At 42.5% G+C, this 12644-nt stretch overlaps 1 protein-coding gene across 1 annotated transcript in view; it reads left to right on the forward strand.

Moving 5' to 3' along the window:
• sema6bb (sema domain, transmembrane domain (TM), and cytoplasmic domain, (semaphorin) 6Bb) overlaps positions 1-12644 on the forward strand; it is a 135868-nt gene that overhangs the window by 58801 nt on the left and 64423 nt on the right. The window contains exons 2-3 of the mRNA XM_031318271.2: positions 5857-5981; positions 8368-8482. Of these exons, the coding sequence (XP_031174131.1) occupies positions 5876-5981; positions 8368-8482 (221 nt within the window). The 5' untranslated portion in view covers positions 5857-5875. The remainder of the gene's footprint in view (positions 1-5856; positions 5982-8367; positions 8483-12644) is intronic.

The raw sequence follows: 12644 nt of genomic DNA on the forward strand, positions 1-12644 counted from the left end.
ATTCAAAGTATCCAAAGCCCTGCAGCAGAGGGTCAATATCTCTGAATAACCAGCAACCAATTCAACATTGCAGGCGTTCCTCACATATCGTCTTTGCCATCAAACAGTTTCCGCCTCTCTTTTAAGAGTCTGTTCTTTCGCCTGTCTTGCCTCTGTATCAGAACTGTATCAGTCCTCATTAGGGCTTTGCTAAAGACATTAGATATCATTGATTGGCTGGTGATTTGTTATCTGAGTTGGCCACAGTGGTGATCATTCGGTCCAGGGAGCCAATCATTCCCCCCCCCCCCCCCCAAACCCCCAACACACACACACAGACACACACAGACACACACACACACACACACACACACACACACACACACACACACTTTTTCGACAGCTAAATTATCTCTTAATAACTTTGTTTAGGAAATTACCTGCCTAAACACCCATAATCAAAATGATCCGGCTGTGGAAACAGACAAATTAACAGGTCTGTTTAAATCCCGTTGAAGCAGTTGGAGCATGATGGTGAGTTCAGGAGTCCTGTTTCATTAATAGTACAGAAAAGATAGTTAGAGTCAATGGGGTATTAAAGATCAGACTGATAGTTAATTTGACTATCGTTTGCATTTTTCCTCCACTAGCCATCTGTATTAACTTGGCGCCCACATAAGACTGTTGGGATGATGCCTGAAATCAAGCTCAATCCCTGAATATGTTTGTCACAACACTGAAAACAATAGTCCCCACGGTGAAGGACACAATATTTTGCTACTGACATTGGACTTTTTAACGTTTCTTAAATCCACAGAGCCCACACAGTGTGCCAGCTTCAATATGACTTCGGTGACATCTACTGCCATTTCAATTTTCAAACAAGAAGTGCTACTGCACCCTGGGGTTGAATATTTTGGATTAGTGTCTCCTCCAAATTCAAAATGTATATGTGACTTGCAGTATTTCTCGTTCAATAATAATGGCATATTACTGTACAGCTTGTGCCACGCAGCGAGGCTTTTGAATGGACTCAGCTGGAGCCATTTGTCATAATTACAGAGATGCTTTGGCTCTGAACCATTTACACACACACACACACACACACAGACATACTTGTGTATCTACTTATTCTGCTGTCCCATGAAATTGTATAGCCCAGGGTGTCTAATTATACTAATCGAATGCGTACCGCCTGACATTTATTCATACATTATTAATAGCAGAAACAATAGAATCTGTGATTGGATATAGTGACTTCCTGACTTCTCATCTTCTCTTTCTCTCTCTATTTCATACTTATCTCTCACTCCATATCTCTCTCTCTCTCTCTCTCTCTCTTTACCCACCCCATGACCTTCTTTCTTCTCTTGGTGACTCTTTCCCCTTCACCTCCTGTAATTATGCTTGTGGGTGTTGAGTAATTAGCATGCCTCCCACTTTTATTCTGATGTCAGAGAAGGGAATGTGAGAAATGTCCCAAAAAGATTATATGTCCTGATAAGGTTATGTCTCGGACTCCATTAAGGAGACGGCTGCACAATGGCTGTTTGTATCCTTCGGGGAAGAGAGAGAGTAAGGGAGTGAGTGAGTGAAAGAGAGACTAAAAAATGATTGATGTTTCTATGTGACTACATAGAGTACAATATGCCAGCTTTTTACATATATATACATACGAATTGTCATTCTTTTTAGTCTGGGGCTGTTTGCCATTGTTTGAGCAGGGTCCCTTATTTCTAATTCGTAGGGTCTATGTAACTATTTTAAAAGAAAAAAACTGTTTTGCTTCTCACCCTTGTGCAATTCATTACACTTAGGGTGTTTGCCTCAACAGCCTTACCTGGTCTGGTATGACCAGTAGTTTATGGTGGCTAACATAGGCGCCGATTTATGTTTTCCTCCGTGGGTGCTTACAGGCGCACGTCCTTTTAAAAAAAAGTAGTCAAAAAATGTTTGCATTTCAGAACCTTAGGAAATGGACAGCGGCCGACACGAACACACACACCTATTGACTCGATGATAAAGCCGTAAAGTAGGCTATCTTTCACTGCAGGACAACGCCACTTCTCACAAATACAGATAGGATTGGAGATGAACACGTAACCACGATTAGCTTCATGGGAAATTAAGAATCAATTCCACCTGTCTAGTAGCCTAGGCACACTATGACAGACGCTCCACTTAGCACCAACTGCAATGTTTCATTTTAAATGAATGTAGCCTACTGGCAGTCTGGCACTGGGTGCTCAGTATTTTCCGTGCGTGCTCGAGCTCCGGAGCACCCACGGTATCGGCACCTATGGTGGCTAATATTAGCTGGCTTTAGATAGATATTAGTGTATAACTAACATTACAGTCCCAGTTCCCTGACGTAATGACTATTTTCTACTTGTACTACTGTTATACTAGCCTATGTTTCCAATTTAAATATATTTCTTGTAATAAATAACAACCCTTGCAATAAAATAGGCCCTCCTGCTCTGACTGCTTGCACATACCGAGGCGGTTGCTATGGAACGTAGTCTACACTAGCAGCTAGCATAAACCAAAGTCAAGCAATAACACTAACTAACTAACCGATTGAGGCAGCGGTAGACCAGCCACTCCTGTGTTCTGCGAGGTGAAATAACTGTTTTTGTTAAAGGAGTCTGGTGGCTTTGAAGAGAGTATAGAGTAGATAATGGCTTCAGTTACCCGTCGAAAAAGGGTCGTCTGATGTTTTATACTCAGACGTGGAGTGATACTGAATTGTACAAAGGAATTAGACACCATAGCTGTTGTATCCGGTTACTATATTACTGTGAACCAATTAGATTGCTTGATTTGAGTTACCTGTTTTATAAAAAAAAGTAAATTATAAATTATATCTTACACAAAAGTGTGCTTTTAACTTTGTGGCAACTTTTAGGAAAGGCGGTTTTCTGTTTCAACATAACAATGACCCTGTGCACAACGTTTTATCGTAATTTATGTGCCATCAACAAAACTCAGAATCTTCTCAAACCCACAATACAGTTCATTTGACTGTTAGTTGAACTAAACACGAAACGAGTCTAAGAGAGATAAAGGCTGACACAGAAAGGAAGCGTGCATAGTGGACACTGTATGTTTAAGTCTTTGTTTTACACATTGTGCATCTGTGACCACAGTAAAATGCTGGGGAGTTTTGCATAAAGAAATCCAACCTTGAGTATTCAAATTTGAGATGTTGCAATTGTGCATGACTGAAAGAAATGTTTTGTGATTGCAACAGTGGGGATAGAAGGCCTAACCGCTTGATTTTCAAAACAAATTACCCAATGTTGAATTCATCCGACCCGCGGCACTTTGCTGCATGTCGTCCCTCTTCTCTCTCCCCTTTCCTGTCGATTAAAGGCCATAAAAAGTCTTAAAAACAACAAGACGAAAACCAAATAATGTCAAATCAATCAAAATCAAATTACGTTTTTGAGAAATTTCGAGGAAAACGCAATTCCACGCCAGGCTCGTATGGAGAGGGAAAAATTGATAGAAAATTACAGAGGAGTTAGAGCTCAATATAATAACAACTTGAATTAAAGCTGCAAGCAGCGACGGACAGGCCCTCGCGCCTCTGCGCACGTTGGAGTTACTGCCGGATGCCGCTCCTTGCGACCGTGCATTTGCACGGCACTCAGACACTGCAAATTGTCACTAATGAAACGGGAACTCCCTGCTGAGTTCAATGATACCTCACACAAGACTCTACGTCATACAGTTCATTAGCTGTGAAAGGGGGCGTGGCTAAAGCATGCGGGGCGGGCCAAACCATGACCAATGAAAACGTAACTCTCTGTTGAGTTAAATGATACCTCACACAATAGTGTACAAGAAATGAGTCATTAGTTATTAAAGGGGTGTGACTTAAGCATATGGGGCAGGTCAAATTGTCACCAATGAAAAGGGAACTTTATGCTGAGTTCAATGATACCTCACACAAGACTCTACCTTAAATGGGTCACCAGTTATGAAAGGGGTCGTGGCTTAAACATAGGGGGCGGGCCAAACCATGACCAATGACAAATGAACTCTCTGCTGAGTTCAATGATACCTCACAAAAGACTCCTTAAACCTTAAACGGTTCAAAAGCCATACAAGGGGGCGTGGCCTGAGTACATGGGCGTGGTTAAAGTATAGGGGCCGGCTCAGTATCACAAGTAGACCACACATTCTAAGTTTCATGTAAATCGGATGATGTTTGTCATATAAGGCTGATTTCCTGTTGCCAGCGTGGGGCGCTATGACCAAAAGTCAATATTGGCCTGTATATGTCCTCAGGCCTGAACTCTTGTTGATTGTGGGAAATTTCAAGCAGATATGACAATGTACACTGTAGTTACAGCCACTTTCTTGTTCATCATTAAACACTCAAAATGGCCGCCATGCCACGCCCACACCATTTGACAAAAAGTTTTTCTTTTAATAACTTGTCATATTTAAGGTGTTGAGATGGTAAGGACAAAATTTGAAGTCCATCGGATGAAATCTCTAGGAGGAGTTCGTTAAAGTCTAGCACCTTGACTTTTAGGCCTACTTCCTGTTGCCACTAGGGGGCGTTATGACTTTGACCCAATATAGGCCTGTACATGTCCTCAGGGTTGGACTCTTATGAATCCTGAAAAGTTTCGAACAAATTGGACAATGTACACTCAAGTTACAGCCACTTCCTGTTTCGATAGCGAAACGCACAAAATGGCCGCCCCGCCACGGCCATGCCCTATGACGAAAAGTTTTTCTTTTAATAACTTTTCATTTTTAACGTCTTAAGATGGCACAGACCAAATTTGTTGATCGGATCGGATGAAATGTTTAGGAGGAGTTCGATAAAGTACGACATGTGGAAATGGCCAAAATCGCACTAATTTTGAACTTTCAATTAAAAATGGCGGACTTCCTGTTGGGTTTAGGGTATGGCTCCAATGGCGTTTTTTGTACGTCTTGACATGCTACATATGTGTACCACGTTTCGTTAGTCTACGTTAAACGTATTGCAGGGGCTCAATTTCTTTAACTTTGTAGGAGGCGCTAGCGAGCCATTTTTGTGCGCCTATTCCCGAAACCCTTAAAATATCACATTTTTCACCAGGCCTGATGCATGTGCAAAGTTTCGTGAGTTTTTGAGTATGATAAGGTCCCCAAAAAGGTGATTCATTGCGCAGGAAAAGAAAGATTAATAATTCCTTCAGTTTCAATAGGGCCTTCGCCGCTGTCGGCGCTCGGGCCCTAATAAAAGTGCCTGTTGAATGCACATTGAATTCCACCACACACGCTACAGCAGCGGAATTGCAGTAACAGCACGCAGAGGTAGCGGCCAGCCATTCATGCCTGCTGAGGTTTGTGGCTGAAGTCGATAGCAATCCTGAGAGCTTTTCTCCTCTGAGGCAGTGCTTGATACATTCTCTAGATGGATCGTGTAAGTAACTTAATTTGGGTATGATTTGTATTTCCACATGAATCACATCCAAGACCTGCATGTGCCTCTGTACTGCCAGATGACAAATACCAACAGTTGTCAGAGAGGTGATTTGTGTCGCTGGCAAGCATTTAATTTAGGTAAACCACCACTTCGCTCCCTCTCTCAGCCTCTATAATATCCTGGATAATGCTAGATGTCTGGAGGGTTATTGAGCCCTTCACTCACTCTCTGTCTATACAGATTTTCCCTTCATCTATAGGCCATATATTTCCCTCTGTCTTGCCCAAGATGTTGCCCCCTTGCCTCCTCATTTTTCTCAGATGTGTCATACGTGGTGTGATGTTTGATGTGGTTATGTTGTGCCACAGTGATCTGGCTGACAGATGACACTTCTCCCTCAGTGGATGACTTCATCTTTCTGTCTTTTTCTTTATTTCCCACAGACTCCGCCCTTGTGTTGCTATGGCGTTCGTGGCCCCTCCCTTCTTCCTGCTGTGTTGCCTGCTCCGAACGGCCAGCTCGGCGTTCCCCGAGGAACCGGGGCCCCTCAACTTCATCCCCACTGAAGGTATTGACCTCTCCAAATTTCCCGCCCTCTAGCCGCCTACTCCCCTGCGTGTCTCTCTCCCAGGTCGTGATGTGTGAGGTGTGGGGTCGCGGCCTAACAGGCAGGGTGTTGAATTGGGGAAAGGGCAAGAAGGAGGCGGAGGGTCAGACAGGCTCTCACACAAAGGGTGTTGACTGGTGTTCAGGTCAGGAGGTGTGGGGTCGCATTCAGGAATGAGACCAGAGTGTAGGAAGGGGCTCTCACGTTCATGACTTTCCCACACACACACTCAGATCCTCGAGAGACGCCTTACACACTCAGACTTTGAGTCTCCATATCAGCTTGGCAGTCTCCAGCTCAGACCCGACCTTGATTGATCGCAGTTCAATATTATTGATTGATGGTTTCCCTGCCGAGTCTAGAGCCTTCTCGACGTATCAATACCAAACAGTAGAGTGTAGAGGTTGTCAGGGTACTGAGCGGTACACTGAGCCGCTGTGGTGTTAGACTCAGCAGCTGTGGTTTACAGCCGGGTTATAGTAGAAAATGTAGTCTTACCTGGATGGTCAGACAAGACAAGTAGAGGGAGGCGTGGAGGAGGACAGAGAGAGAAAAGAAAGAATCACAGTGGGTCCCAGGACAGAGTGACGTAGATACAATAGGAAGAAATTACATGATAGAAATAAAGCAGAAGCACACAAATTATAGAGGTAAAGATATACATATATAGATAGATAGATAGATAGATAGATAGATAGATAGATAGATACTTTATTGATCCCAAGGGGAAATTCAAGATCCCAGTAGCTTAAAGACATCACACACAACATCCACATACATCATAAACAGGATGATAAAATAGCAAATCCTCATGAATAATATGGACAATAAAAGAAAAGATACTAAATAAAAATTCCACATGAATGTACTAAGGGATGTATAAGCATGAGACGCTTGCAGTGACAGGGCAGGGACTGACCCTGTGATTCAGTATGCATGGTAAGGTGCACTATGAGAGTGTGTGTCATGGTGGTAGTGCAAATAAGTGCAATAGTGCAAGGATAAAGTCTGGAGACCAGCATTAAATATGGACAATATAAGAAGAAGGTGACCGATGAATGGTCTACAGGGTGAGATTTAATGAGGTAAATGATGAAAGTGCGGAGAAGAGATGAAAATATTCTTATTCACCTCAGTCGAGGTCAAAGACAGATTGGTAATCCATCTGATTTATATGTGATTTCTGCTTCTCTCTTCACTTTATTTTTTCTCTGTGATTTTGCACATCTGCGGGACGACATGCATAAAAACATGCTGAAAATTCTCCATTACTTTTATCTTTGATTTCTGTCCCCTAAGGTTTCGCTTCCCTCGATGTACCGAACTCCTCGTCCTTCGAAACACTATAAACATTTTGTTTTACCTTTTCAATGCTTCTGAAAATGTCACCTGTTTCTGTGTCTCTCTCTTTTTGAATTATCTGAATCACTTGGCAGAACATGTCTTGCCAAACAAAAGGCAACATGCAAATAAACAATTTATCAAAAATGAGTCCCAATCATTCGACAAACAAGAACTTGTTAATGTAAGGTGACATATGATGTATAGTTCAAACATCTTTTATTTATTATTTGGATTAGTTGTTTCTTGTATCTGACTTTGTGCTCCGCTCTGTGTCTTTAGCTGTGTTCAAAACCGTTCCCTATCACAGAAATAGTGCACTATATAGTGTGTTCGCCATTTTGTAGTCGGTAAATTTCATTCACTATATACAGTAGTCCACTATAAAATACCCACAATGCACTGCTTATTTGAGTGTACATACGATGTACCCTACATTCTACTCCCGTATACTACAATGCAACACTGACGTTTTTTCCCGGAGGTGAAGAAGAAGCCGAAATCACCGCGACAACTGAAAAGGAGAAATGGAGCGGACTTTCGTTTTTAAACAGTGGAAATGTAACATGCAACATATATATAACCTCTTACTATTCTTCTGAGTGCTCAGTTTGTTTCAGGGACGTATAAGAAGTATTTTAGTTTTGGTTGGTTTACATGATGCTGCCTCCGTCACACAAACAAAGGGCGCATCTTCTGACGCAAGTCACGCAATAATGTGTTTTCGGTGAGTGTCCGTAATCTCGTTTGGTCGTTCCATATATAGTTCACTATTTAATAAACACTATATAGGGAATAGTGAGTGAGTGAACGAGGGAGCGGTTTCGAATACAGCTGCTGTATGCTTATAGTAGCAGATATGCTGCTGTTTGAAACATGAAACTGTTACTGCTGCAGAACTGTAAAAACAAACTCAAAACCACTTTTATGTTGATGACTTTTGATGGATGTCAGTTTGGGAATCAGCCATCATCATTCTGTGTTTCTGTCTCTCATTCACCGACAGTGGTGAGAAGATACCCAGTGTTTCTGGGCCGACCCCACCGAACATGGCTGAGACAAGAGCCTCTGCACATCCAGAGGATTCTCCAAGTCAATCGGACACTCTACATTGGAGCCAGGTACAACACACACAGACAGACATACTAACAAATTCATAGTATAAGGAATATGCTTTGAGAAATCTGGGACCTGTGATATGCTTTTTATTGCTTGCATCACACACACATGTACAAGTACAAATATAGCTCTGTCAGAGCCAATTTTACGCTTTAATATCTGTTAGATTGTCTGTTATTACTTCTTTTGTTGCCAAGCAACATTAGCCACTGTCATTGGGCATTATTTTAGGAGGTACAGTGTATGAGCCTCAAACCAACATTTACTAATAAAACATACCATCAGTATTACAGCTGTAGAGGGGTACGTGTTTCTGGTTGAATTTATTATTGTGGCAGCTCCAACATTAACATGCTAACTGTATACACGTTGAAATGCTAACATGCTAATATTAACATTCAGCTGTGGCTTAGCGTTGCTGGGGTTAATTTTGGACTCTCTCCTCTGATTCAGATGATTTCATAAAAATGTAATAATTTTCTCTCTTTTTTTAAGTTGCTGGTGTGATCAGACCTGAACAGACAATTAAAGGTCCTATGACATGCTGCTCTTTGGATAATTTTATATAGGCCTTAGTGGTCCCCTAATACTGTATCTGAAGTCTCTTTCCCGAAATTCAGCCTTGGTGCAGAATTACAGCCACTAGAGCCAGTCCCACAATTAGCTTTCCTTAGGATGTGCCATTGTGTGTCTGTAGCTTTAAATGCTATTGAGGAGGAGAGGGGGGGGGGGCAAGTTGTAGGGTGGGGGTGTGGCCTTGACCAACTGCCATGCTTCCCTTGTTTGCAAGCCATGATGTCTCTCTCTTTCTCATGGGCGGGCCAAATGCTCTGAGGGCAAACCAGAGAAAGGGGAGGTAACCTTGCCCCTCATGACAACATAAGGGTGAGATTCCAGATTCGCCCATCTGAGCTTTCATTTTCTCAAAGGTGGAGCAGGGCTCGGTTTACACCTATCGCCATTTCTAGCCACTGGGGGACCATAGGCAGGCTGGGAGAACTCACATTAATGTTGAAAAACCTCATAAAGTGAATTTTTCATGCCATGGGACCTTTAAAACTTGTAGGTCAATGTTTGTAATATACAGTAATTAAAGTAACTTTGTTACTCATTCCCTGTCAAATGAGATTTTGTTTACACTTTCTGTACTGTATGTTACTTGACTCAAAAAAATGTATTCTGTAAAATATTTTCGCTGAATTTTGAGAGTTGGATAGTTTTTTGCCACTGGGATTTTTTGTCATGTTTGCACCCTAAAAACATCTTAGACAGGAAGCCATATGTAGGGTTCAATATCATTAGACATATAGTCTATATCGTTGACGTTTCACTTCCAGGATTGTTCAGGTGCTGCTGGAAATTCTGCTGGATGTCCCTAATTTTGGCCGGATGTTTGTCACCTTCTGCTTTCTTTGTGTTGGCATTTTAAACTCCAGTCGATTTATGAGGACTATGGTTAACTGCTCCTCAGATATTTGCAAGGTAAATCGAGACAGATAGCTAGACTATCTGTTGAATTTGAGTTTTCTGTTGCACGACTAAAACAACTTTTGAACGTACACGTTCCACCAAAACCCAAGGCTATTTTGCAGCGGCACCGTGGCTCCGTCTGGGGCTTAGTGCCGCCCAAGACGATTGTGATTGGTTTACGGAAATGCCAATAAACCAGAGCACGTTTTTCTCCAATCCCGGAATGTTGTGTGGACTAGCCAGACCCTCCTCCGCAGCGCTGTGGAGGAAGGTCTGGCAATGCGAAACTATTAGACATTTAACTCCTAGAGCAATGACATTTGTTCAGGCACAGACAAAAAGGATGTGCAACAGATCGAAATTATCAAAACACACGTGCATATGTCAGATTTGTTATTAGTGGCCCTTAGGTGCAAAATGGGTGGTTTTGGGGCCCCACTTTGGGTCTTCCAAAGTATATACTGAACATATGGGCTTTCCATAGTTCCAGCTAAAATTACAGTATTGAATTGATGTTGTGCCAAATTTCAAGGGCTCTAACATCATCAGAATGCAAGATGTGGCAAGTATGGCAAACCGAGGTTGCAATTTGTTGCATATGGACTCATTCCTAGGACCATGAAAATCAGTTTTTTTCTGTAAAGTTACAAGTTCCTTCCATGTTGTCTTCATGTTTAATCGGAACAAGATATGAGACTCATTATGCCTACTAGAACTTATTTTTTGGTCTCAAATAGCATATACATAAGGTTTGAACAAAATCTAAAATGTGAACAAAAAACTCTATCTGATTTGGGACAGAATGTCCCACTAGCTATTGACAAGTTCTATAATCTCTTCTGATTACTTAATAAAAATAAATGTGTGACATGGCCAGGTTGACTCGGTGGGTGGAGCAGGCGCACATATACTGAGAGATTTATGCCTCGACGCAGAGGTCCAGGGCTCGGGTCCGACCTGTGACGATTTCCTGCATGTCTTCCCCCTCTCTCTCTCTCCTTTCTCACCTAGCGGTCCTATCAAATAAAGGCGGATAGGCCCAAAAAATAATCTTTAAAAAAATAAAAATAAATAAATAAATATGTGACTTCTGGGAGACTTAGGCAAGTTTTTTTGTAAGCTTCATTTGAAGGCTGATATTTGGTCATACAAATGCTTTCTAGTTTGGTGTCCATCTGTCAGTCTGGTGAATGTGCTGATCCTGGACAGACAGAAGCCCTGGTGATCAGGAGGGCCAGACGAGAATGCCCTGCTCAGCTCAGCTGCACCGGGTTTACACCATAAAGCTACATCTGCTGCTCCCCGGAGCCATTCAGGAGCCGACATGAAACAGACTGAACTAACAAAAAACATACACCTCAAGATTTACTGCCCTGGTTGTCTAAAAAATAATCAAGCTTGAAACATGCTAAAGAAATGAGACACAGTCAGTTTCCCCATATGGTGCTGGTTATTAACTGTAGTGGCAGTCTGAAAGAAGACTGAAGTGGTTTCCAACAAGAGACGCCACTGTGGTCCAGGAAATGACCCAGTCCCTGGCCTCCAGCTGGCCTAACCCCACTACTGAGAGTTGGTAGTAAATATATCAAACTACGTAACATGGTTCCAGCCATTCTGACTACACTGAGAGGGTCTATAAGCACACAGCCTGATAGTAAAACTGCACACAGACAACTGTAGCTACTGCAGTCTGCAGGTCTGCTTTTAAATATTGCCGGTGCCATTACGCAGTCTGAGAGACGTTAATTTCAATTTACAGCTGCAGAACTTTTTTTACTGAATAGCAAAGGTGAACTGATATGAATGTCTCAGCCAACCGGATGATAATGAAATGCAAGACTGACAGGTGGAAAGACGAGAGAGGCGAGGGGGGTTCACAGCAGCGTGATGGATTCACAGAAAGAGAGTATATTTATATATTTCTTGAAAGTGGCTAATAGTGTTTGCGGCTTCCTCACAGAAAATGATCAGCCTACAAAGAAACAGATCCGTGTTCAAATGCTTGTATGAGCCAGAGACAACCCAGCAGGGAGGCAGAGGTTTAAAAAGTGTAATATATAAATAAGTACCTGAGTGGTGGCAGGTATGACTGCCAAAAGCTCCCACCGAGTGCATGGCCTGATAAGACGCCTCACTCATCCCCAAATCCTGTCACCATTAGCATAGCTGCTCCCTAGACTGCAAGCGCTGCTAAATCCCTGCCCCAAGCACCTGCTGAGAGCAGCTACCTCTCCCTGTCCACCTCCCCATCCTTGCTAAATGAAAGTAAACTATGTACTGTTTGGCTGCTGGAGTAAAGCACCTTGCTGTGTTAAGCTCTATTCCATTGCTGTCCAGATGAGCAGCTGTGGATCCTGTGGTCTTCAGCCCTCAGACAGATCCAAGGGGGTAATCCACACAAATATAAACCAATTGGAGAGTGTTTATCTATTGACAAGATGAGCAAAGGAACAAAGCCAATTCTTGATTAACTGTTCCAATTGTGATAAAGCGTAAGGGTGTGTGTGTGTGTGTGTGTGCGTGTGTGTGCGCGTGTGTGTACGTGTGTGTACATTTGCATTAGATGGAGAGGGAAAGTTTGTTGACTTACTGCCAGGTTGGTGTTGCTCTGTTTATTAGCCCGCATACACTGACCTCAGAGGTCACGGCGGGTCATGTGGCGGCAGTCACAGCCAGGTCAAATGCCTCATGGCA

The sequence above is a fragment of the Sander lucioperca genome, chromosome 11, assembly GCF_008315115.2.
Source record: "Sander lucioperca isolate FBNREF2018 chromosome 11, SLUC_FBN_1.2, whole genome shotgun sequence".
Lineage (NCBI taxonomy): Eukaryota > Metazoa > Chordata > Actinopteri > Perciformes > Percidae > Sander > Sander lucioperca.